The sequence below is a fragment of the Hypomesus transpacificus genome, chromosome 14 (assembly GCF_021917145.1).
Source record: "Hypomesus transpacificus isolate Combined female chromosome 14, fHypTra1, whole genome shotgun sequence".
Taxonomy (NCBI): Eukaryota; Metazoa; Chordata; class Actinopteri; order Osmeriformes; family Osmeridae; genus Hypomesus; species Hypomesus transpacificus.
The window spans coordinates 11,192,315-11,216,559 of NC_061073.1; the positions used below are offsets into that span (position 1 = coordinate 11,192,315).

General features: G+C 47.6%; 5 protein-coding genes across 9 annotated transcripts; 2 read left to right on the top strand and 3 right to left on the bottom strand.

The window, feature by feature from the left end:
- Positions 1-729: 729 nt before the first annotated feature.
- On the bottom strand, positions 730-5,151 carry znf319b (zinc finger protein 319b). Its single transcript, XM_047033219.1, has 5 exons — positions 4,783-5,151; positions 3,929-3,998; positions 3,563-3,838; positions 3,098-3,268; positions 730-2,590 (listed from the first exon to the last, which is right to left on the bottom strand). The coding sequence occupies exons 3-5, from the start codon at positions 3,791-3,793 to the stop codon at positions 1,193-1,195; spliced, it is 1,800 nt and encodes a 599-aa protein (XP_046889175.1). The 5' UTR covers positions 3,794-3,838; positions 3,929-3,998; positions 4,783-5,151; the 3' UTR covers positions 730-1,192.
- Positions 5,152-5,156: 5 nt separating this feature from the next.
- usb1 (U6 snRNA biogenesis 1) lies at positions 5,157-7,821 on the top strand. 4 transcript variants are annotated; one of them, XM_047033226.1, is made up of 8 exons: positions 5,175-5,262; positions 5,688-5,825; positions 5,944-6,179; positions 6,425-6,608; positions 6,791-6,889; positions 7,028-7,133; positions 7,386-7,466; positions 7,554-7,821. In XM_047033226.1, exons 2-8 carry the CDS (start codon positions 5,689-5,691, stop codon positions 7,659-7,661), a joined length of 951 nt encoding a protein of 316 aa, XP_046889182.1. In that variant the 5' UTR covers positions 5,175-5,262; position 5,688; the 3' UTR covers positions 7,662-7,821. The 4 variants fall into 4 exon arrangements, with proteins under 4 accessions (XP_046889184.1, XP_046889182.1, XP_046889181.1 ...); XM_047033225.1 differs by having other exon boundaries at positions 5,231-5,528; XM_047033228.1 differs by lacking the exon at positions 5,688-5,825 and having other exon boundaries at positions 5,157-5,262; positions 6,075-6,179.
- A 605-nt stretch (positions 7,822-8,426) lies between these two features.
- pla2g15 (phospholipase A2, group XV) lies at positions 8,427-12,815 on the bottom strand. Its single transcript, XM_047034627.1, is given in 7 exon segments — positions 8,427-9,639; positions 9,642-9,923; positions 10,138-10,362; positions 10,460-10,558; positions 10,684-10,802; positions 11,321-11,477; positions 12,480-12,815. Coding segments are annotated over 7 exon segments (1,254 nt in total). The 5' UTR covers positions 12,622-12,815; the 3' UTR covers positions 8,427-9,409.
- Positions 12,816-12,931: 116 nt separating this feature from the next.
- On the bottom strand, positions 12,932-18,226 carry lcat (lecithin-cholesterol acyltransferase). 2 transcript variants are annotated; one of them, XM_047034579.1, is made up of 8 exons: positions 17,945-18,226; positions 17,436-17,584; positions 16,307-16,539; positions 15,303-15,459; positions 15,060-15,175; positions 14,858-14,953; positions 14,224-14,448; positions 12,932-13,824 (listed from the first exon to the last, which is right to left on the bottom strand). In XM_047034579.1, the coding sequence occupies exons 3-8, from the start codon at positions 16,452-16,454 to the stop codon at positions 13,217-13,219; spliced, it is 1,350 nt and encodes a 449-aa protein (XP_046890535.1). In that variant the 5' UTR covers positions 16,455-16,539; positions 17,436-17,584; positions 17,945-18,226; the 3' UTR covers positions 12,932-13,216. The 2 variants fall into 2 exon arrangements, with proteins under 2 accessions (XP_046890535.1, XP_046890536.1); XM_047034580.1 differs by having other exon boundaries at positions 17,396-17,584.
- Positions 17,465-24,166, top strand: ccdc135 (coiled-coil domain containing 135). Its single transcript, XM_047033510.1, has 17 exons — positions 17,465-17,625; positions 18,443-18,617; positions 18,773-18,898; positions 19,260-19,454; positions 19,788-19,946; positions 20,220-20,438; positions 20,608-20,730; positions 20,931-21,003; positions 21,256-21,384; positions 21,560-21,688; positions 21,895-22,118; positions 22,340-22,555; positions 22,819-22,929; positions 23,045-23,155; positions 23,419-23,613; positions 23,728-23,867; positions 23,957-24,166. Exons 1-17 carry the CDS (start codon positions 17,465-17,467, stop codon positions 24,039-24,041), a joined length of 2,571 nt encoding a protein of 856 aa, XP_046889466.1. The 3' UTR covers positions 24,042-24,166.
- The last annotated feature ends 79 nt before the right edge of the window (positions 24,167-24,245 follow it).

A 24,245-nucleotide genomic window follows, 5' to 3' on the forward strand; every position in this document is an offset into this window, starting at 1 on the left:
ACACCCACATACATCCACTCACAAATATTTTGTATATTTTTCCACAAAAAGCACAACAAAACTAGCCCCCACCCCCCGGCCGCCCTCCCGTGATTTCTTACAAATAAAACAGAATCATCAAAAAAGAACCCCAAAGCTTCTCGTCGTGGGCTTGATACAAAAGAAAGCATAGAAAGAGTAACTGCACAGAAGATGATGACGGTGTGTGGGTGAGACGGACAAGTGCGTGCCACCGCCGCTGCTCCTGCAGCAGCGGAAGATGCTGATGATGGGAGGGCTTACCCCTCCCACCCCATCACCATCCTCCTCCCCCACCCAGCCTGGACACACGTCCACTCCATCGAGGGTTAGTCATAGCACAGCATACTGGAATCCAAACTTGAGAAGCAGGAGAGACGTCAGCAGACTATAGATGCTGACGGCCAACTTACAGTATAAAACTATTTTCAAGTTCTTGGTAGTCAATGCGGAATCTCCATAGGTGGGGCGTCTCCAGAGTCACAACGACCGCTGTTGGCAACAACGACAAAAAAAAAGCTAGTTTGGGGTCGCGCCATCGGGGCGCAACTCCCGTGTAGAGGAAGTGTGGTCAGAGGGCGGGAGGGGTCCTCCTCTTCACAAACCTAAAAAGGTTACTTATTTACACAAACAAACAATTGGCTCGACTAGACAGAAATGTAGGCGAATGTGGTGATTTACATTTCTTCTTCTCTTCTTTCTTTAAGGAGTGGGGGGGGGGGGGGGGGGGGGAGCTGGTTCAAGGGGAGATAAAACATCAAGGTTGACCTAGTCGAGGAGCCAATATTCCTCTAGTCTATAAAATTGTAAGTAACACGTTCAATCAGGATGGGGTGATTCTTCTGTCCTTTAGGGAAGTAGAAGTTAGACTTGGCAGCACGATGACTGTAAGACCCTTTTAATATGAAACAAAGGAAGATTAAAAAGAACCTGTAGGGTTTTCTTCTTGGGGTAAGGTGGGGGGGGGGGGGTTAGTTTAGGGGTCAGGGGGTTAGTTTAGGGGTCAGATAGAAGGTAATTCTGCAGTGTTAAGAGGTTCTCTGTCAAGCTGGAGGGGGGGGGGGGGTTAGGGGGGCAACTGAAGGTTTGCAAGCAGGGTTACTTCTTTTCTGTGCACTGTAAGGAAGAAACGAGAGGTGGGGGGTGGGGTTGGGAGGGGGGTGTTGTTAGTAGCCTAGATGCAGGGAGGGACCGGGTAGCCCCCTCCCTCAGCAGTGTGCTGTACAGTGTGCTCCTGCAAAGAGCCCAGGTCGCTGAAACGCTCCCCGCACCACACACACTTAAACTGGGCCTCGCGCGAATGCACACTCTGGTGCTTGGCCAGGTGCTCCCTCTGCTTGAAGCCCTTATCGCAGCTGGCACACTTGTAGGGCTTCTCGCCCGTGTGCACGCGCCGGTGCCTCTGCAGGTCGGAGGTGTACTTGAAACGCTTCTCACAGTCGGGACACTTGAGGGGCTTCTCGCGGGACGGGTCGCAGCGGTGCTGCACGAACTCGGACGACGACAGGAAGCGCCGGTCGCACAGGGAGCACTTGAGCGGCTTCTCCTGGCAGTGCGAGTTCTGGTGCCGCTGCAGGGTGGAGCTCTTCTTGTAGCCCTTCCCGCACACGTCGCACTTGTACGGCTTGTCGGCCGAGCCGGAGCCGGAGGACGACTCGCCGCACTTGTGGCGCAGCAGCTCCCCCGACTGGCTGAACTCCTTCTGGCAGGAGGCGCACTTGAAGAGGTTCTCCATGCCGTGGACGTGCTGGTGGTAGAGCAGGTGGGAGGGCTGCAGGAAGCCCTTGTCGCACAGGTTGCACTTGAAGGGCCGGTCGGCGGGGTTCTTGTGCGTGCGGCGGTGGCGCACCAGGGCGTACTGCTGCTTGAAGCTCATCTGGCACTCCTCGCAGTGGAACGGCCGCTCCTCCGAGTGCGTGCGCTCGTGCTGCCGCAGGTCCGACGGGCGCTTGAAGCCCTTGCCGCAGGTGGCGCAGCGGAAGGGGCGGGCGCCCTGGGGGTGGCACGGGTGGTGCAGCAGCTCCGACGACTCCTTGAAGTGCAGCTCGCACAGGTTGCACTTGAACAGGTGCTCGCCGGAGTGGGCGTACATGTGGCGGACCAGGTGGGAGCGGTGCTTGAAGCTCTTCTCGCACACGGCGCACTTGTACGGCCGCTCGGAGCTGTGCGTGCGCTGGTGGTGCGCCAGGTGGGACGACTGGCTGAAGCTCTTGTCGCACGTGTCGCACTTGAAGGGCTTCTCGCCCGTGTGCACGCGCTCGTGGCGGGCCAGCTCCGACAGGTGCTTGAAGCCCTTCTGGCAGACGGAGCACTTGTAGGGGCGGTCGCGGGCCGAGGGGAAGGTGATGGAGGAGCTACCGCTGGCCGACGCCCCGTCGCTGGACGGCTGCTGGGGATTGGTGGCGGAGGAGGTGGGCGTGGCGTTGCCCGAGGAACCGGGCCGGTAGGTCTTCTCACAGATGGAACACTTCATAGGGTTGCTGCTGTTGTGCGAGGTGTGGTGCTGTGCCAGCGAGGTGAGCAGGGAGAAGCCCATCTTACACACCCCGCACACAAACGGCTTCTGCTCCACCTAGGAGAAGATAAGATAGTGCTTTATTAACCTCCGTTACAGAGGAGATGCGCACGCCACCAGCACGCGCTGGGGCGGTGAGAGCCAGTCCGTTCCACGGCAAACTCCTCAAGCGGACGGGCCCGCCGACTGTGAGATGCGTTTCAACTGGACGTGCACCTCCGACTTGCAGAGGCACCGGATGAGATTAAGGACGCGATTTTGCTGGCGCGGAGCAAACACCGCAAAACACCTTAATATCTAGAATAGAGGGGGGGGGGGGGGGGGGGGGGGGGGGGGGGGAAGCACTTCAGTCAAAAAGATTAGGGATTAAGGATCACATGGTTTTCGGTCAAATTGTTCAGAGAAATCATGGGAGGTTTTAGGGAGATCAATGTTAGAATTCAACAGCATTGTCATGGTTTTTGCTCCGAACGGACCAATTTTGCTCCAGCAAAACCAAGGCCTTAAAATACTCACGGCTGGAGGACATGAGGACCTGGAGGGACGAGCTTTGAGCCTGCTCACCTGCACGCACTGATGCTCCAGCAGGTCAGTCGCCTGGTGGAAGATCTTCATACACTGGGTGCACTGGAAGGAGCGGTCCTGGCTCACCATGCACTGGTGCTCGTGTGGGTTTGCCAGGTGGGAGATATCGTGGCCGCAGGCCCCACACTTGTGTCCTCCCTCCCCTCCTACCTGCGTGCGGAGAGACGGATCGCTTCTGTCAGCACAAGCGGGGGTGCGATGCCACATGCTACATTCACTTTGTTTGCGACAGGTAAATCTTGCATCCTCTTAATTGTATTTATTTTTATAACAAAGATTCATGGTTCTTTTGTGCGGGAAACCTTCCGTGCGCAGTATGATCACAAGCAAACCAGACCACGAGAGAAACGCCCCCATGACTGTCGTAAATCGAATAGGCGTGCCAGTGACAGCAGGCCCGGCAGAGCCCCAGGGGGGGGGGTCCGGGTGTGGAGCCAGGCCTACCTGCAGGGAGGGCTGCTGGGCCTGGGCTGGGTGCTGCTGCTGGCTGTGCTGGCCTCCTCCGTGCTGCTGGGCCCCGTGGTGCTGCTGGGGCTGCTGCTGCTGCAGGCTGGGGGGGTCCGGCTGGAGCACGATGCCGTACACCGCGCAGCCCAAGGCGTTCTCTGCCCCCGGGGGGATGGTGTGGACCACCGGGGGAGGCGCCACAGCATGTTGCTGCCATGCCTCGGTCATGCGGGCTCTGGTGTAGGGATTCAGCTTGGCAGCGGGTAGGGACCTCTTTGTGGGGGAGAAAGTGGAAGGTGAGTGAGCTGGCTGGTCAGTTTGGGGGTGCTGGGCACCTTACAATGTCATCTAAAGCCAACTGACGTGGAGGATAATGGAGAGTGGTTGTTACGGGAACGGGGGTGTCTTCTGTTCTTCAGGTCGCACAGGATTTCTGTAGAGAAGACAATACCGAAAAGAAATAGGATTATTTCACCTTTCGATAGCTATGTTATGACTCCCTTGGAGATGTGCAAGCCCTTGGTTCTATAACTTTCCAATACAACAATGTCCAACAACAGCCAACTATGAGCCAGGCTGAGATCATATCGTAACAAGATCCCATCAGTAAATGTTATCCTCTATTGTGTTTAAACATTTTATTAAGCGTCTATAGTGTCACAAAGACTTTCAGGAGATGTCAATCAATCAACTTTCTGATATTAATGATCTGATCAATCAATCAATGGTCTAGCAACGACAAGTATAAAATCGCCACAAAACCCTTGACAGCGTTCTGATTTCAAGTCTATTCCGACCCTACCGCTCATGATTAGCGTAGCCGACATACTAGCTAACTAGCTACAAGCTTAGCTAGGTAAAATTGTCTTATGTATACCCAGCTTCTTTACCATAACCAATACCAAATTGTTTCAATACATTAAATATTACCACTCAAACGCTTACTACGCAGATGCATAAGAGCAAGATTATCACGAATACAGTGAAGCATCATTCAATTCTTTGCGAGGGCGGCTGATGCCCATGGCTAACGTTAGCTAGGTATCCTTAGCCGCCGGAGACCTAGGCTAACCAGGCTAAAAAGCTAACTCGCTAGTAATGTTTACGGGGTTCGAAAATATTTGATGTCGGAACATCGAATCTTGATAGAAGATGCACCGCTTGCAGGGTACTGATAATTTGACAGGTAGCTAAAGACGGGATAATTGGTAACATACCTTGACCGATTGCATGAGCTATTGGCGCGGTTTACAATTTTGACAGAAATTGGGAAACCGTTTTAGGCCCAAAAACACGTCCCCTCTTCGTTCGTATCCGCAGACTCAGCCAGTCGTTCTCTTGTCTGTCTGACGCGTTCCCAATACCAGGGCCGGAGAATTCGGAAATTGTCAATCGCTAAAAATTGCCTAAATACAATAAAAATTATTTGAACGGCCCATTTAAACACTTCCTTCGTCCTCGTGTGGTCGTATTATAGCTTATTTATACTTTTTTAGGTTAAACAGACGAACATTTGGGATAAAATGGTAGGTAGCAATCGGGCTAGCAAAAAAACCCTGCCCCGGCACAGGAACATGAATAATCCAATATTTAATTGGCATGCTCACAACACACCCGGAACCTGCTACGAATAGCCAGCTTTCACCATTATTCTGTTAATAATATGATATGAGTAGTTATTTGTAGTATGAGTAAGGGTAAGCAAGATATTTTCTCTGTTCATAATTATTTTATTTTCTAGCTCAATATTTAACAGGTCTTTGTTACACACACATCTAGATATTAATACGATTCATTTTAAGAAGTATTGAATATTCAGTGACAACTACTGCTAAGAAAGACGTCTGAAAAAGTGATGTGTTAACAAAAATTAACACTTATTAAAACCAGTATATAAGAAATGGATACGCTAGCGATATTCCCATTGATGTTGAATTAAACAGATCGCCGGACCGTGTACTGGGTATGGAACCTACGTTGAATTACATGTTGTTTCAATGGGGGCATCAATTATCCTAACAACTGTTTGTTTACATCGGAATTAACGCCGGTTCCCTGTTTTGCCTTCTCTTGTAATACGCCTGGAGCCAGAGCCGAATTAATTGTTTACATGTTACCATAGGATGATGTTAGTTAACTACAGTAGCAGCTCTGAAGATGAAACTGAAGTATTGGAAAATGCAAAGAGGCGCCAAAGTTGTAACAACGATGACAGGTTGAGAAAGAAACACAAGCCAGAATTAGAAGTCCCCAGTCACAGGTATAACGAAAATTATATGCTTTTTAAATTATATATATTTAACAAATGGGCTCATCAGAACGAAAAGATTTGTGCGAAGTAATGTCTCATCCAGATATAAACCTCTTTGTATTATCAGGAACAACTGCAATGACCATGAGTCTCTCTCAGTTACCTGTACTACTGCCAAAAGGCAGGAGTCCAAAATGAAGTCAGAAACAACGCTTTCCAGACTGCCACTCCCTGACAGCCTGTTGGACATGTTCACAGGGGAAGGGGAGGACTCTGACACGGAAAACAGCTCACATCACGAAGGACGGATACGCTCCTTCAAACATGAGAGGGGGAACTGGGCCACATATGTGTACTTTCCATGTAAGTTCATGTCTTAGTCTAATCAGCCTAAGGCTCCACGTAAATGTTAGGGTGGACCAACAGTTTCAGTATAATTATTATCAACCATGCACCTGTACACGACACATACTTCCCAAATTTTAAACACCAAGTTGCTATAAACAGGGACCGAGGCAAGAGGTACACACAGGGTAGAAAGGGGCAGCTGCTTCCTGTTTGGTTGCACACTTTAAGCACCCTCTCCATCACATCCCCTTGCACCACAGACCTTCCAGAAGAGGAATTCCTAGAGCTGCTGGATGAGATGCTGGCCTTAGCAGCGGCCCATGGGGTCCCACTCTCCCGGGCACAGGACTTCCACCTCAGCATGTCCCAGACAGTGGTCCTGCGACACCACTGGATCCAGCCCTTCATACAGTCCCTCAGAACCGGCCTGAGCGACTGCAGGAGGTCCGCTGCTGTCCTCGCTCAACGCCAGCCCTAACAAACTTGTGTTATTTTTGTGAAAGGAAAAAAAGCACTTTATAGATGTGATATTATTTCTTAGTATCTCTAATGTCCAATAGATATTGGTCTCTCTAATGTCCATTTTGAAATGTGTGTGAAACTTAAACCTGTATGTTTAACCCTAGGGAAACCTTACAGAGGAAAGATGTGATTGAGATCTTTCTTTGTAGGCTAGTGTGTTCAGCAGAGAAACTGAGGGTCTACTCCAATGCAGAGAAAACCAGGTACTGTGGATTCTTCTTCATGTTCCCATAGTTCTGAAGAACACAATTTGCTGTCAGGTCTTGCTCAGAAACGAGTTTAGAGAAAGGAGAAACGGAATATAGAACTTTCAGATTCAACCATACCACTCTCTTCTCTAGAACCTTCCTGGGGATGGAAGTCTCTAGTGGGCATTCTCAGTTGTTGCAGATAATGAAGACAGTAGATGGAACCATGGAGGAGTTCCGCCTGGATACATTCTACAAGGTCTGGAAACCAGCGCCTCACACTACAAATTCCCCTCTCATTGAAACCTTACAAACCTGTCTTTTCTTTACCACACAATTTTCATCTCCCAGTCACCCTTGGTCGCACTGGTCCGCCCCCTCTAGTCAATGTTCCCTTTGCAGTGACATGTTCCAAACTCTGACTGCAATATTAATCCAGAGATGGCAAAGTAACCAACAACAATCAAAGTCAAGTCACACTTTAAACTACTAACCATCTCTCTGCTACTAGAATCCATCGTTCCATGTCAGTCTGGCCTGGTGTGCGGGGGACTTTACTGATTGTATGCGTACCTGTCTACAAAAGCTCCAGGTGACTCCTCCTTCGTCAGACACCCTCCTTGTGTAGCCCTTCTCGGTCTGTTGAGGTTTGGATCCAGTGTTGTTCCTTCGTCCTCAGGGCCTGGTTGACTGCCATGAAGATGGACGGTTCCTGCTGAGGGTGGACTGTCAGGAGCTCCGCTGCAAATCAGGGAACAAGATCTTCTCTTTCCCCTTAGTCTGCTGATATTTCAGTGATGTACACGATCTTCTCCTTTCCCTTGGTCTGCTGAGGGAATAATGCTGGTGTAGGACTGCTCAAATAGAACTAGGATCGGGTCTGACCCTATCACCATCCTCTCACCTGATGTATCATTGATGCTGTAAATAAAGATTATTTTATCATATGTCAAACCTTATGTCATTATCACCTGTGACTTTAGCAGCATTAAAATAGACAATGACCAAACCAGTAGAAGCACTGGAGAGGTTGTTTTTGTTAATAGTCCCAGGAAGTATCACATGCAGATTTGGTGTACTGATTCATTAGAAGTCTTGCCTTCTGCAGCTACAGTATGATGAAATCAAGCTCAATTTAGAGGAAGAAAAACACTGCCAGTCACACCATCAGTTCAGAGACTGGCCTATGGTGAACTAGTCGTTATAAAGATTCACTATTAAAATGAGGAAAGAGTTTAATATAATCTGTGTTTAAGAACAATACTGTTGTTCACACCTCATTGTTCGGGCATAGACACACTTATTAACAAAGTACAAACATCTAAACCAATACATTCCAAGTTTTGCTGTAGGGTTTGCTGAGTGTGAGATCAGAAAGACAGATAAGGTAGAGTGGTTATGTACCAAGCAGTATAGTGTCATGGTAGAGAAACCACAGAGAAGGGAAGAGGAACTGAAAAGGACCAGACAAAACTGCTACTGAAACTTGCACTGCAGTTTCTCAGTAACCCTGGGATCACTCCTCTGTCACAAAATAGAAAACAAGACGGGCTCGATGTGTAACATCACAGCTTTACTCAGTCAGAAGGCAGCAAATGTGCACAACACACAGCTTATTTGATTTTCAGCAATGACAACATCTTGGTCTGGCCCAACCATGGGGCTGTAATATGGCACAATTACTATCACACTGGTCAGAGCAGGCCTTGCTGTGCTGTAGCAGGTTCTCAGTACCAGACATAATAACATCCATGTAGGATAACAAAGAACAGATACAAAAATCAAACAGGTTCAAGAAAGAACTAGTCATTATAAAGGTTATCGATGAGCTGACAGTAAGCATAAATCTGATGATAAATCTCATGTTGTACAGATCGCACACAATGGCTGACATTTAGAATAGCAGACTAACAGAAGCAAAGCATGATCTGAATGAATTACACCAGGTGATTTTTAAGTGTTCGTTTTTTGATGACTGGAGCCTACATGGAACCCTCGTTTTGTACTTAATATAGGCCAACAGCTTTAATATGTAACATCTTAAATAGAATATTAGCTTTTAAAAATTTGCAGATAAAATCTGATTTTAGTTTTATGCCACAAAACAACCTGTTACTCTCTGTTTCTAGATCAGTTCCTCTTAAATTACAGAATTGTAGTTAAGGTACAAACCTACAGGTCTTTCATAGATCTACTGTATACATGAATATAAATCAACCATAAAATCATTCAACATTATAAAACTGAAAATCTTCTATGAACATCAAGGAATCCAATGTATGAAATCGCACGTGTGTGTGAATGAAGCTCTAAGATCTGGATCCGAACCAACGCCAATCAATTCCCTGCCAACGAAGCATCAATCTGAATGACGAGGTCACTGAGGAGAACAAGAAGAAAGGGCGAGGAAAGGAAGAGATCAAGAGAGGGAGGAAGAGGCAGAAATTGGTTGCAGCCCCTGAGCGGGGGCGGTTGAGGGAGAGAATCGGGGAGGGGGGGGGGGGGGGGGCAGGAAGTGGACAGGGAGTGGACCCCTCAGGTAGGAAACAGCACAGCCTTGATGTAGTCGACGGTGGTGATGTTGAGCAGCATGTTGACGTGTTCGTTGCCCGGCAGCTCCACCAGGTGGACCGGCTGCTTCTGCTTCCCCAGCCAGCGTTTGCACTGCATGGCGCTCAGCAGGTTCACCGTCCCGTCGCCCTCCCCTTGCACCACCGTCGGCTCCACGTCCGGGAACTTGCCGTCGTACTTGAAGGCCTCGGCGGTGGCACGCCGCTCCCGTACAGGCAGTGGATGGCCACCCCGGGGGCCTGCAGCGCACTGACCAGGGGCTCCGTGTCCTGCCGCATGGCCCAGCCGTCAGGGAAGTCCAGGTCGGTGAACAGACGCTGGTAGTCCCTGACGGTGTAGTTAGTGGTTGGGGTCTGGACCAGGGCCTGGTTGTTGGGCCAGGAGTGGGCGTAGGGAAACAGCCAGACGGTGGAGACGGCGGAGCGCTGCTGAGAGCGGATCTTCAGAGGGCTGATGACTGGTATACGGTTGTTATCGCCTGGGGGGGGAGAGACCATCTTGTGATTGGAAACACATAGAAGGAGTGAGTCAAACCACAAGCACACCGACTGGCTCGGTTGCTAGACACTGATAATGATCTGCAGTCCCACACCACAACACCCAATAAACCACACAGAAAACAAAGCCCCTCAACCCTGCACTCAGAAAGCGACAACACCCAGTAACCACCCCATACACAGTGCCCAGCATACCAGAGGTGACCACCCTGAGGGTCTTGGCCACACCCGCCCAGGGTGCCCCCAGGGAGATGAAGGCCTTGATGTAGCGGTCCTTCCAGGCCTGGGGCTGCTGGTTGAGGAAGTACAGTGTGTACATGTTCCCCATACTGTGAGCGATCAGCACCACGGGACCCCCGGCCTTCTCCGCCATCTCCTCGATCATCTGCTGGAGGCCCAGGAAGTAGGCCTTGTTCTCATCTTGAGGAACGTCACAAGCCAGAGCGGCAGATTAGACATTGGAGATGTTGTGAAAATGGTCAATGGGTTGCGTGTGTGCGTGTGAATGAGTCCTTACTGGGAGCTTTACGCCAGTCATAGGGAGCTCCTCGAATATCATCATCTCTTGTGTACCCCCTCTCCACAAGCGCCTGCACTATGGTGAAGAAATACATACCTACACACACACAGCTTAGTTAAGGGATCATGTCTGGTACAGTGACCCTCATCAGCTGAGCAAGCCAGTAGAACCTGGAGGCCAAGAGAGCCAGCAGGGTTAGGGTTAATCAGGAGGCCACTCACCCAAGCTGCGCTTGCTGGGGTCCAGATACTCCAGAGGGTAGGTCTGCCCGAAGCCTGGTACCCTGATGTCCACTCCTGGGGGAGACTCTGAGCTCCTGGTGGTGCTGTTGTAGATCAGCCTGGAACAAAACAGGAAATGTGTTAGTTACAGATGGACAGAGACAGTCAGACGGACAGACGGACTATCAAACTATAAGAGACAAAAATATCAAGGGAGGCAGGGAGACAGACAAACGGAATTGTCTACTTTCTGTATCCTGAGAAAGAACTGAAATGCAGATACAGAATGCTGAGCAGTGATGTCAATCAGGGGAAATACTGCATGGGGCACACTGAACGCTCAACCTTATTTAGTTTGAACCTGTTTTAACTGATGATAATAAATATTGGTGTGGTTTGACTGATTCTAGAAGCATGAAAGGTTAGAAATATTGAGGGATGATTAAAGATGACACAGTATTTTAGTCGGTTTAAAGGTCAGTGTGCACTGGGGCCAATGCTGATAACCTCATAGGCCAGGTTATGACCTATTGATGTGTTTTTTAAAGCAAAAGACAAAGTGTAGGACCGTTTTTAGTTAATAAGTGTTGAAAAAAGAAAACATTGACTGTTCCTGCCATTCCAGACAGCAACTCACCTCATGTTGTCGATCCAGCAGTCGATGGCCACAGGCACCAGCAGCTCAAGGTTCAGCCACAGGGTGAAGAATGTGTCAGTCTTCTTGTAGCAGATATAGTGAACCACGCTAGGCTTGTCCAGCTTAGCCTCTAGCTGGTTACCCAGGTCTCCTGGAACTGAAGCAACAGAATATGTAGGCTGTACACATCTGCATTAATCTTCGCTTAGCATCCATCTACCTATATGAACAGTCGTCTGAACATGGAACATGGAACCAGATAGGACTCGGCTTGTTACTCTGATCTCTACGATTTGGACATTAGACCAGCATGGCAGTCAACCAATTATTTGATACAGTAATGTGAGATATACTAACAGGGAAAATACAGTAACACTAAGATGATGAAGGCAACCATCAGCTGCTTTCTTTGACGATGGTCTATTGACTCATAAGGCCAGTTTCTCTAGAATGTATTGTTTACACATTAGTAGGCTACATTACGAAATTGGGATTAATTGGAGTTCAGGCCCCACCTTCCTTCACGCCAATATAGTCTAGAGCTAGGCTACTAACTGTGACCCAGCGTTAACCACAAGTTAGAGACCAAAGTCAGAGGTGAAACCATTCACTACCTGCAATCACACAAATGTAGGTATACAAACAGTAGACTAACTCGTCAAACAAGATTAGATAAGCCTTTGTTGAAAAGAGCCAAATCTGTTAATTTCCACGATTTCACGACTCATTTTCACATTGAAGCTGGCTGGAGATCTGATATAGAACTTTAGAATCGGACAAAACCTTGTCTATTTATCGACCGAATACTTAAGTTTCCAGACTAACTAGCTATCTAGCTCAACAGTTGCCACTGCGTGGTAAATACATTCACAGTCACATTCTGGTCCATTTAGTTACAGTCATATGACCTGTCTCCAGTATTGCTTCATGACTCGTGAGTAAACAATCGGTCAGAAATGGAGGTTGTTGTTTAAGCTAGCTAGATACATACAATTGGGACACTTACATAATTGTTAACAAAAAACTGACAAAAAAGCATTCGAACTGACTGCAGTCTGTCTGGAGTCAATGAATCACGCAAGTAATTTAGCATAGCTAACTAGCTATCCTCACATGATGAGTATACCAAACAAGCACCCTACAAAATGAACACACTTACTCAGGACCACTGGGGGTCTTTCCGACTGGCAAGACTGTCCCGGGAAACATTTCTCCAATGATCTGGCGTTGCTGCATGTTACCAAAAACAAACACAGATGGAACAGCTTAGGGAGAACAGTCAACCCACAGCTGGAGACCATTTCTCGCTATCTCTCATAACGCTCTTGGTATTAGATAACACGAAAGTCAACGCACATAAAGAACTCTATGTTCTGCAATTCCTAGAATTAAAAAAATATATATCCAAAGATACCGATGGTAGCGGTAAAGACAACAACAGGTTTCTGACGGAGGAAACGCTGTCTGATCAAGGAAAAATAGACGACGTCAGACATAGTCGAGTGATTATGGGAGTGGCATAAAGATAACTTGATTAAATTAGGCCCATTTAGTTTTAATCAGAGAAGATCTTCCAAAAAACACAGCAACGTAAATATAGTCTGAGTTTAGTTTTTTTTATACACAATCACTTTAATCATATCACAATCACGTCCTCACATTGCAGAACAACACATACTGAAACAATGTTTTTTCATTTTTTTAAATAATCTTATAGCATACAATTTCATGACCTTTTGACAACCAATAACACTTAATACTACGTCATGAGTTGATCAATGACATCAGTTCTTTTCTGACAGTAGACATGACTACTCTTTTCTTGAAATGGATAAGGATGTAACTCTTTAACCTCACCCTAACACACCGGGCAATGCTGCTAGGCCACTGCTTGGTTTAGTCCTGGGTGGTGGGGGGGGATAAGGGAGGGTCGCTACTGTCAGCCGTGGAGTTAAAGTTGCTGGTCTCCTCTGGCAGGGGCTCTGTCCACCTATCCTCCAGGATCCGCTGGATCAAGTTGAGCACCTTGTGATCAAACACCATGTCCAGATGGGGCATGCCGTTGAACTCAGTGACATGCACGGGCTTGTCCTGTTGGTTGATCCAGCGCTTGCACAAGCCCATGCTCCGACTGTCCACCGTATCGTCTCCGTCATCGTAGAGGAAGTCCACGGGGTCTGCGTTGGGGAACTCCTCGTCATAGATGTAGGTGACAGGCGTGGGAAGACCCACACCGTAGAAGCAGTAGACCTCCACTCCGGGCGCCGGCAGACCTGCCGTCAAGTTCTTGGTGTCCTCCCACATGTGCCAGCCGTCCTCGAAGTTGATGTCGGTGAAGAATCGCTGGTAGTTTTGGTTGGTGTAGTTGACGGTCGGGGTAGAGATGAACACGTGGTCCTTAGACCACGCTTCCTCAGTCGGCAGCATCCAGGAATTGGTCGTGGTCATCCGCTGCTCCTCCCGGATCTTAATGTTGGACACCAATGGGATGCCGTCGTTTTCACCTGCGGAGACAAAGTAGAGTCGCTAAGACGGTCACTAAGATCAAATAGAAAAACGAAATAACCTTTTGAAGTAATATGGAATTGTTAGGTAACTGGAACCCCACCAGGAATAAGGGCTCCATTAAAAGATTTAGCCTCCTAAAATATAGATGTATTGTTTACGACAATGGGATATTCGGGTTACGATGAAGGCCAGCATTATAGGTTTAGGGATTCCCGATACCCAAAGCCATCCATGTGGAGCGTTAATGTTACTGTTAGGGTTAACCTTGTTTGCCTGGTACCCAATGCCATCACTGTGGAGGGTTAAGGTTAGCCACCACCCCCCCTGCATGCCTGGTACCTTAGGCCCTCACTCTTTGCGGGGTAGGGTAAGTGTTAACCTTGTGTGCCCAGTACCTGAGGCCATCACTCTGAGAGTTTTGATAGCTCCGCCCCAGGGGGCCCCCAGGGAGATAAAGGCCTTGATGTAGCGGTCCTTCCAGGCCTGGGGCTGATGGTTGAGAAAGTACAGCACGTAGTTGCAGCCCATGCTGTGGCCCATCAGGTAGATGGGCTGCTGATACTCCTCATACATTTCTTCCACTAGGGCCTTTAGCCGGTCAAAGTAGTCCTCATTCTCATCTAAGGAGAGAGAGGTGGAGGAAGGGTGGAGAGGGAGGGATGGGTGGGGGAGGAGGGGGAGGGAAGAGAAGGAAGGGGAGGGATGAAGGAGAGGAGAAGGAGGGGAGAGGGATTGAGGGGAGGAAAAGGGGGAGGAGGAGGGGGAGGGGTTAAGGAAAGGAGGAGAGGGAGGGGGGGAGAGGTGGGCGTGGAGGAGGAGGGACAATCACATAGGAGTTGAAGGAAAATCTGTGCACATACTCAGGTTTGTGAGCGTGTGAGCAGGAGAGCATGTGTATGTTTTGATGTGCTGTATGTGTGGTGTGTGTTTCTGTGGGGTGTAAAAGTGTTCATGTGTGTGTGTGTGTGTGTGTGTGTGTGCGTGTGTGTGTGTGTGTGTGGGAAGTGGGAACATCTTTATAGTACTCACTTGGAGCCACCCTCCAGTCATAGGGAGCTCCACGGACAGTCTCATTGCGGACATATCCCATATTCACCATGTGCTGAACCATAGTGTGGAAATAACCTGAAAGGTTGCATACACTGGCATGTTAATCAAACCATGAACATAAATGGTTCGTCATTGTTAGTGGAGATCAGTTTACAGATCAGTACTTAGATTGCTTTTATACCTGCCAGTCTGTTGGTGTCCAGGAACTCAATGGGATATGTTTTTCCAAAACCAGGCACTCTCACCTCAACTCCAGGTGCATTGGATGACCTGCGTGTTGTTTTGTTATATACAATTCTGCAGTAGGAAAACACAAATAACAAATATAAAACCACATTTAGCATAAATTACCATTTATTATGTGGCTCGGTTAAAACTGTTGATACTTATTCTGCTTGGATGCCGTTCCATACTGCCTCCTCACCTGATGTTGTCTATCCAGCAGTCTATCCCGATGGGCATGAACATATTGAGGTCTATCCAAAGGGGGAAAAAGTCATCCGTCTTCTTGTAGCACATCCAGTGCACCAAGGTTGGCTTGTTAATCTTGGCATCCAGACGATTTCCCAGGTTACCTGGCACTGCACAGACATTACCATACAGTGTGTAAGAAGAGGCAGACATTACAAGACGTTGTGTAAGTAGAGGCAAACAGACAGACAAACAAACAGACAGACAGACAGACAGACAGGAAGGGGTGCATGGATGGTTGAGACAGCCAAGTGTCTTTGGATAACTGGATATGTTAATTGAATGAATAAATTACAGATTTAATACTGAACACACTACATCTCTCACTGAGGGTTGTGAGAATATGTCACTGGTAAGTTTGGTCATGTTATAGCTTTCTTCAAATATAATGTATTTACACACATCTTAATGAGTAGCAGGGCTACTGTACCCAAGAAACCAAATGCTTGGGTTTCCAAAACAATATGGACATCTTGTCCATACTGTGTATTACACCTTGTTTTTCCACTGTTCCCAGAACATGACTTTAGAGATAGGGTAATCACAGAGGTCATAAACCTTTGACCTCTAAATACTGCTGCCACAAACCCCACAGCCCTGCAGGTGACCCTGGTCTGAGTTTGTCTTGTGAACTCATGAAACCACAATTTCATTTTCCAGGTAGTATTGTCCATTATCTTAAAAAGGTCGTTTTCATTTACGTTTTTTGGTGTCTAGATTTTTTCTATAGGGCCTACGTTTAGGGTATTGTATAATATAGGTATGCCAGATGTGCCAGATGTTCAAAGCCACCTGTAAACTACGACGATTCCAGAACAGCTAGACTACTCATCAGACGAACTTCAACCGAATGTCACGTTGACGTTTCTCCGGACATATAAACCAACAGAACCATTCCACAAAAATGATCGAGTAAATATATAAGTAATATATGTATAAACATGTAAACATACTCACCTATAATAACTGGGGGAGTGCTATTGCTTGCCTGACGAGATTTAGCATTGGGAGGAAAGATAACGTTGAACAGCCAAAATGCAGATGCGTGCTGGGATATAAAGATGAACGCCAGAAAGAGCGAAGAAAACAAATGTGAAAAGTCCATGATGTTCCTGTCAAAGTCTCTTCGCGACTTTCGCAACTTTTACGTATTTCTCACTGGGTCACTGGAGGACTGAACTTGTTGCTGTCTGGGGCAGAGGCAGGGTTTGACCGTGAAAGATGGAGAAAGAAAAAGTGAGGTTATTTTTTATCGACCTTTTCAAAGCTTTGGCTGGACATCTCCATAAACTCGAGCTAAATATGCCTTCAAAATGAAATTGAACGAACATATACAAATACAACACACACAAACACACACCTACACACACACGATCTACGTTGATACAAAACTACCTATTGCCCTATTGATTTTAGAACGACACCATATTTGCAATGGCTCAAAGGTGAATGACTGACAGTCCCAAACAGATGACCACTATGTGTAGGTATGTCCAATAAAGTGTTTTTTATTGACATTCTTTCGCAGTCATAATGTAATGTTTGTAATATGTTTGTAATAAGTTAGTTACGGGCAAGATACTAAGATTGAATCCATAGCAAGTATTTGGTTTGATTTTCTTGACTTTCATTCATACTGAAAGTTTTTTTAATAGTATCAAATCAGAGCCCGTTTCTGATCCAATCGGAGTTCTCTAAATTCTATCGTCACTCAACTCCTGTTACTATGGAGACACAATGACAACAATATCGTCCACGTAAGGTAACTAGCAATCTGGCTAGGTAGCTTATGTTAGCAAATAACAAAATAAAAGCTTATCTAATGTCTTTTTAAACTGTTTACAATTGTTGTTAAAAGTATTCCTACCGTTCTTTAGCAAAGAATGTTATCATATAATTATTATATGCTAAGATTAAGTATTACTACAGCAAGACAGCTACAGTGCTGTAGCTATCTAAAGCTGTCAATAATTCCAGGCTACTGTAGTCTAACTTTAATCCAACTACAGTACAGTAAATTCAGCAAAGTACATACAAAGTACGTACCATCCACTGTATGAATACAATAAATAATGGTGTGTTCTACCAGTATTAATAGATTTTCTTCTTCACCAGATGGAGGAGGAGATCTTGCCCGACAAAGAGCCACAGAAAGAGGATCAGGATGTGATAGCAGAGCTGGAGGAGAGTACATTGGAAGAGGTGCAAGATGACCTGTACGAGCTGGAGAAGACCCTTGGCAGCATACACACAACCAGGATGACAAAACCCTACATGTGAGGTTACCAAAGAGCATTGACATTTGTTACAGTTGTTGTCCACGAGTGTTAAAGTAGGGCATCTGGTCATGTTGCTTCAGGTGGCGCTTTCAACATAGCAGAATAATAAACACAAGGGCTGTTTACGTTTAATTTAATGATTACCCATATACAATGGCCCTGCTTTAGTTCGTACTCTAACTGAACATATTTGTTGTTCCTACACGTTTGTACAATTGTGTGTAATTGGGTGTTACAGTTACATCGTGTTTGTGTCACGGCTATGGCTGCGCAGCAGTCTCTTCCCTGTATGTGTCGTCTGTGTCTCAGTCCTTACCTGCCACTGTGTGTGGTTGTGTCTGCATGTAGTTTGCTTGTTTGTTGTAGTAGTTTCACCTGTGTCTAGTTTGGTCCTTGTGTATATCGTTTCTTCCCTGGTTAGTTTGATTGTGGGTTTTGGGTGTTCTTCCCATCATGTTCTGGATTCTTGTTAACTGATAAATACTTTTTAGTTCCTTTTATCCTTCCTGCCTGCGTTTCCCTGCAGGTCCACCAACTCTGCCACATTCGACAGTCTGTCAACGTCGTTGTTCACCCCCGTTACTTTTAACCAAACACACACACACTTTCATGATGGGAATAAGGACATTGAACATTACACATGAACATGATGCAACGAATGCATGTGTCTTGTTTACACAGGAGCACATTCCCATTCCCCCCCCCCCTCCAGTGGGGAATAGTTTACCTTCAACCTTTCCTCTCAGACTGTCAATAATGTATCTGTGCTGAGCCCACATCCACACTCACTAGTGTCCCTCCTCATATCTGGCAGCCCAGAACAGATCCAGAAGGTGGACATGTCCCAGTGTCCCATCTCCTACAAAGAGAACAGCCCTAAGGAGAAGCTTCTGCTGGCGATGGCTGACAATTTCCTCTACCAGTATGCCCACATATACCCCGACCGCAAGCCCCTGCTTCTGTGCCCACTCAACGAGTGTGGCGTCCCGGTACTGTACACAACTGTACATCCAGATATGCTCCCCCCCACACACACACAATCTCAAAGATACTCCCACTTTCTCCCCACACACATACACACACACACAAACTATTTGGAAGACCAGCTATCACTGGTTGTGCTTTTGTCTCCCTGATCCAACAGAAGTTTGTGAGCACCACTGTGCGAGCCACCTTGATTCCGTACCCTGAGCTGTACAGCTGGGACGGTTGTGCCAGCTTCGTTTCCGACTTCCTGTCTATGAAGCCACTGGACCCTCCCATAGACCCGGTGAGGAGCAGCAGTCTGTTTACGTTCTATTACATACAAGATCATTTTATCTTTCGATATTGTGTATTTAATTATCATCATATTATAATAAGCAGCAGTGTGTTTACAGTCTTTAGATTATTTGTATCTGTTTATATAATTATCATATTAAAAAAAGCATCACTTTACTTCTATTATACTTGTGGTATCATTGATATGCTGTCTTAATAAATATAGCATAGTCTATACATTATAATTATTATTTTATAATCAAATCTAAATACAATAATGATTGTATTAGTACTGTAGTATGCAGTTTACACACAGTTTATGCAGGGTAGCATGCTGTGCAGTGACAGCAGTGTGCCGTGTGCCTGTGCAGCCTGCACACCTGTACTCTCCTACCTGGGTGCTTCAGACCCAGGTGGGCACCTGCTTCGAGTCGTCCACGCTGTTGTGCAGCCTGCTGCTGGGCGCCGGCTACAACGCCTACTGTGTCAGCGGCTACGCTGTCAAGGAGATGTGTATGATGAACCAGACCAAGCTCGAATGCCCCCTGCTCGCCCCTCCCGTGAAGGTAGAGTTTCATTCAAAACCCAAAACGATTGTTTCATATGGCGTTGTGAAAAGAAAGGAAGAACATCGAAGGAAGGACATTTAACTCCAAAGAAAGGGATTTCAAATGACCACCACAGCCCTAACTCAACCAATGCACAAACAACGTGTTTTGTAATGTAGGATGTCGTCCAGTATACCAACAGTGCTGTGACAGGTCTAATACCTGCGTACCGGGACAGTAGACCTTGTTTCTGCACGGCCGATTTACAACCACATCCATGACAGACAGCTAGGCCCTGCAGAGGTATAAAATTGCACCATAGACAAGATGGGTGTGTGTGTGTGTGTTCAGGGCCAGGCAGCAGAGCAGAAGGAGCAGACCCAAAAGTACTCTGTGAAGCCTCCCAGAGACCTGCTGAGCGGCTTTGAGCAGAGCCAGGCGGATCGTCGCCAGGCAGAAGCCCAGGCCGCCGTGCTGAAGAAGCAGCTCGAAGCCGATAGGCTGCAAGAGGTGAGGCACGCGGCTCTGGACATCATGCAATCACAACCTTGAGCGCAATCTCCACATTGCAAACTTTATGCATGAGGACAGCTGAACCAAGCTTTCCTTATGCATGACAGACTGTAGAAATTATCTATTTAATCCAATTCAGAGGTTGAACAATATCCCATACACACATTCCGAGGTAGATCCATATTACTAAACAGGTTATGAGGTAGAACTTGATGATATTGCAGGTTCTGAGTTAGAACCATATCACATGCACATCCGTGTGTTTTCCAGGAGCGAGAGCGACCTCCACCTGACCCCTTGCTGGGTTTGCGGGTCCACTGCTGGGTTCTGGTGCTGTCTGGGAGCCGCGAGGTCCCAGAGAACTTCTTCATCGATCCCCTGACAGGGAAGAGTTTCAGCACCAGCGACGACAGTTTCCTGGGCATCGAGTGCGTCTGGAACCACCTCAACTACTGGGTCAACATGCAGGACTGTCGCTTTGGCTGCGCTGTTAGTATGCTCTGTCTGTCTCGGGGAGGGTTTAGTATACTTCGTCTATCTGTGTGGGGCTGAGTTTAGTATGCTTTGGCTGTCTGAGGATGTGTTGAAGTATGCTCAGTCTGTAGGGGTTATGAAGGGGGCCAGGCCGGTTCATGACTGTGTGTATGCCTTTGGACAGGGTATGACCTACGACCTGGGAGATGCGATCAGGTGGGAGTATTTGCTGTGTGGCTCGACAGGTCATTCTCTGCTCCTCATTCCTGACATGAGAAACGAACTGGAGCTAGAGGAGGAGGATGAAGTGAGTGTTAGTGTGTATACCCTCGCTCTCTCTCTCTCCTTATCTTCACTTTTCTCTCACTCGGTTTGTTACTACCAGAACAAGAGTGGTCTAAGACTGTCAGACAGAACAATTAAGGTCTATGATAAAGTGCATGCTTGTTAGTGTGATGAGAGGAATGAACATATCAAAGCAGTGTTTTCTTACCGTCTGTGTTGAAGGATGAAGTGCTGGAGCCGAAGCAGTTTGAGATGCCTCCATCTTGGGTGAAACCTATCACCATCTCAGAACAAGGTGACCCCGCTCGCTCTCCATCCCCACTTTCTCTCTCTTTCTCCCCCCCCCGTGTCTCTCTCCATCCTCCCATTATTTTCCCTCCATTCGTCTTTCTTTCTCTCTCCATGCCCCCCTCCTATATTTCATTCTCTCCACACATAAGTTCTCTCTTTATTTATACCCCTTTCTCTCTCGTGCCATCATTTGCCTCTCTATCTCTGTCCCATGGTTCCTGGTTCTGCCCTGGCTGACCTCTGAATGGATGTCCAGACATGGAGACTCGCTGTCCTGGAGGCTTGAAGGTGCTCAAGTTCCGGAAGGCCAAGCTGGAGAAGTTTGCCCACTACCTCCTCCCAAATGGGCTGGTCACCCGCCTCACCACCTACACAGACCTGGACTGTGAGTGGGTCACCAGTGGGACAAGCCTGGGTTAGGATTGGTCAACAGTAGGATGGGGCCTGAGTTAGGATTGGTCAACAGTGGGATGAGGTCTGGGTTAGAGTTGGGGCGTTGTGTGTGTGTCTGTGCATTTGTATATGCTTATTTGTATGTGTGTGTGTTTGTTTGTGGGAAGGCTCCAAACCTGAGATAGTGAGGGAGTGGTTTCAGCACAGACACGACCACCTGGAAGAGCGTGAGCTGGAGAAGAAGAGCAATGTCACCAAAGAGAAGTTCACACCTGGACGCAGCTACGCCTTGAAATGTAACTCTCACCACTCACCTGTCCATCTAATGGACTTAAACATTCCTGCAAATTACTGTCCCAACGGATTTCGCAATCCACCGTCCAAATGCGCTTCACTCATTAGCACACCCTAAACCATAAGTCTAGTCAGGGAAGTGTGATTCATCATAAAGGTTGTTCACTGTATTTGTTTGACATAATGTTTGTTTCGTGTGCCGGCTTAGCCCACAGGTACATCACCATGACCCCTGAGACGGAGCGTCAGATGGACTTCTACAGCCACGCGCGGGCAGACGGCCTTGCCCAGATTGTGGAGACGCCCCTGGAGATGAAAGAGAGCTTCCAAGACCGCCCAGACTTCCTCTACTACCGTCATGTGGTCTTTGACAGGAGGGCCAAGGTGTTCGGCCCCAGAGATGCTCCGGACCTGGGACACAGACCCCTCAAGGCAAGATGGCTCCTGTGCAGTGTGTGCTCGGATAGTGCATCCTGCTCATAGTGACACCACCATGAACGACACATGGTATTAGCTGATGTTGATCAGCTGAACCCTTGGCATCATCCTCGTTTAAACAAGGGATCATGATTTAAGATACATCAGCGTAAATAGATCACTGACTGTGTGTATGTTTGTTGTGTGTGTGTTTGTGTGTGTGTGTGAGTGAGTAGAAGGTATTAGAGAAGTTCCATCGGGACCTGTCGAAGCCGGCCAGTGAGGACGTGGCAGAGCGAGTGTTCCTGGTGTCAGAGGACCGGATCCAGGTGACGTACCACCGGGAGGACGACAGAATCATCCCCGCCTGGAGGAACTTCACCAAGCCCAGGGACTCTGGAGACTCCAACAAGCCCCAGTCCTTCACCCCCGAGATGGCCTCCTCCTTCCAGGTGTGGCCCAGACCACCCCACTTGAGTTAGGGTTAGGCTACACTCACCCATCATCAGTCAGCAGCGGTACACCAAATGTGCAATCTACATCTTCTACCTTAAACCAAGAAACATAAAAGGAGGATGTTTTAAACACCTGTGTGGACACTTCGCCACTGAAGCACCCAGTGAACCGCAGTTTGACAAGTCAGCATGTGCTAAATGACCCACGCCAAACTACATTTGCTCTGTTGAACTCCTGTTTTCTGTGTGTGTGTGTCCAGGTGGATCCCTTTGAGAAGCCCAGTAAGAACGTGTTCCTTTATGTGACGTTGATGCACATGATGAAGGAGGAGATTAAAGTGGCCAAGAGAATCAAGGACTCGGAGAAAGAGGTACCGTGTGTGTGTCCGTCGATACACAGCAGTATCGAGATCCCTAAAGGCATCAAAGTGTGCAGGTGTGTGGATATGTGCGCGTGTTTGCACGTGTGTGCGTGTGTGGTTTCAGATGAGAGCCATCCTCCAGCTGAGACAGCAGGAGGAAAGCAGCATTGAGCTGAACATCTCCATCTATAACACAGCCAGGAACGAGAAAGCACGCTGCCATCGGGAAGAGCTGGTGAGTCCAGCACCGCCACACCGCTCTCTGAAAGAGAGGGGATGTGACATGGAGTTACTGATGACTGACCTGCCATCCGGGCCATCAGACTTTCTCTGCATGATTACATATGTAACACTAGCACGTCACAACACTTTTCCCTAAGACCAAATAGCTTGTGCTGATAGAGTTAGAGAGAGTTTAGCGATGACGACACTATGAGGATAGTTCTGTCGTGTACCCCCCCCCCCTCCAAGCCTAAATTCACTCCCCCCTGGTTCCAGGAGCGAACAGCCCAGGAGGAACGCTTACGGAGGGAGGAGAAGGAGCTGGACTGCTTGGCTCCGTTCCTGGCTCAGCTGGGCGACCCTGACAAGCTGACCAAGCACACTGCCGTGCTGCTGAGGAACAACTGTCTGGCTGACCTCAAGCAGCGCCTCATTGACATGGCCAACCTCATACAGGCCCGCTTCGAGAGGGTATACACCTGTACAGTAGGGGATAGAATACAAGAGTAGACTATAGTAAGGAATACAATACCACATAGAACAGTAAAAAAATGATTGCTTGTGGTTTTATTTTTTTGCTTGAAGGAGACCCAGGAGCTGCAGCAGAAACAGCTGTGGTACCAGAAGAACCAGCTGAGCATGACCAAGGAGGACGAGGATGAGTACCTGGCCTACTGCTCCGACGCCATGTTCAGGATACACATCCTCAAACTCAGACTCAGCAGGTGAAAACGAGGGGCTGAGCGAATGGAAGTGGATCCTGAGTGGTTTTGTGTGTGAATATCAATTAACCCGTGCGTTGGTTGCATTCCAGGCATAAGGACAAAGCCCCCCAGAAGTACCTGGCTCTGGACGAAAAACTGAGGAGAGACCCTAGACTGTCGAATTATCTGTTCTGAACAATGAAAAAAAGCTTCTCCAAATTATATAATCACACTCCTCTCCATGCTCGGTTTAACTGTGTTAATCTACTCAATAAATGACTTTTCTATAATTTATCCTGTGTTTGCGTTTTTAATATGCGTCTTTTTCTTCCGCTTCTGATCAAGTAAATTGGGACAACTGAACCCACTTCGTCTCTTCTCCAGCAGACGGTGCTACAG

Excerpts from the sequence above, each read along its gene's own strand:
- usb1 (XM_047033226.1), top strand. The coding sequence starts at position 5,689 with ATGATGTTAGTTAACTACAGTAGCAGCTCTGAAGATGAAACTGAAGTA. Across the intron at positions 6,890-7,027 it reads TCCAATGCAGAGAAAACCAG|AACCTTCCTGGGGATGGAAG; the intron begins GTACTGTGGATT and ends TCTCTTCTCTAG. Across the intron at positions 7,134-7,385 it reads GCCTGGATACATTCTACAAG|AATCCATCGTTCCATGTCAG; the intron begins GTCTGGAAACCA and ends CTCTGCTACTAG.
- lcat (XM_047034579.1), bottom strand. The coding sequence starts at position 16,454 with ATGGACTTTTCACATTTGTTTTCTTCGCTCTTTCTGGCGTTCATCTTT. Across the intron at positions 15,460-16,306 it reads CACTCCCCCAGTTATTATAG|TGCCAGGTAACCTGGGAAAT; the intron begins GTGAGTATGTTT and ends ATGTCTGTGCAG. Across the intron at positions 15,176-15,302 it reads TGCTGGATAGACAACATCAG|AATTGTATATAACAAAACAA; the intron begins GTGAGGAGGCAG and ends TTCCTACTGCAG.
- ccdc135 (XM_047033510.1), top strand. The coding sequence starts at position 17,465 with ATGGAGGAGGAGATCTTGCCCGACAAAGAGCCACAGAAAGAGGATCAG. Across the intron at positions 21,385-21,559 it reads CACCTACACAGACCTGGACT|GCTCCAAACCTGAGATAGTG; the intron begins GTGAGTGGGTCA and ends GTTTGTGGGAAG. Across the intron at positions 22,119-22,339 it reads TGGGACACAGACCCCTCAAG|AAGGTATTAGAGAAGTTCCA; the intron begins GCAAGATGGCTC and ends GTGAGTGAGTAG.
- znf319b (XM_047033219.1), bottom strand. The coding sequence starts at position 3,793 with ATGACCGAGGCATGGCAGCAACATGCTGTGGCGCCTCCCCCGGTGGTC. Across the intron at positions 3,269-3,562 it reads CCCAGCAGCCCTCCCTGCAG|GTAGGAGGGGAGGGAGGACA; the intron begins GTAGGCCTGGCT and ends CTCCGCACGCAG. Across the intron at positions 2,591-3,097 it reads TGGAGCATCAGTGCGTGCAG|GTGGAGCAGAAGCCGTTTGT; the intron begins GTGAGCAGGCTC and ends ATCTTCTCCTAG.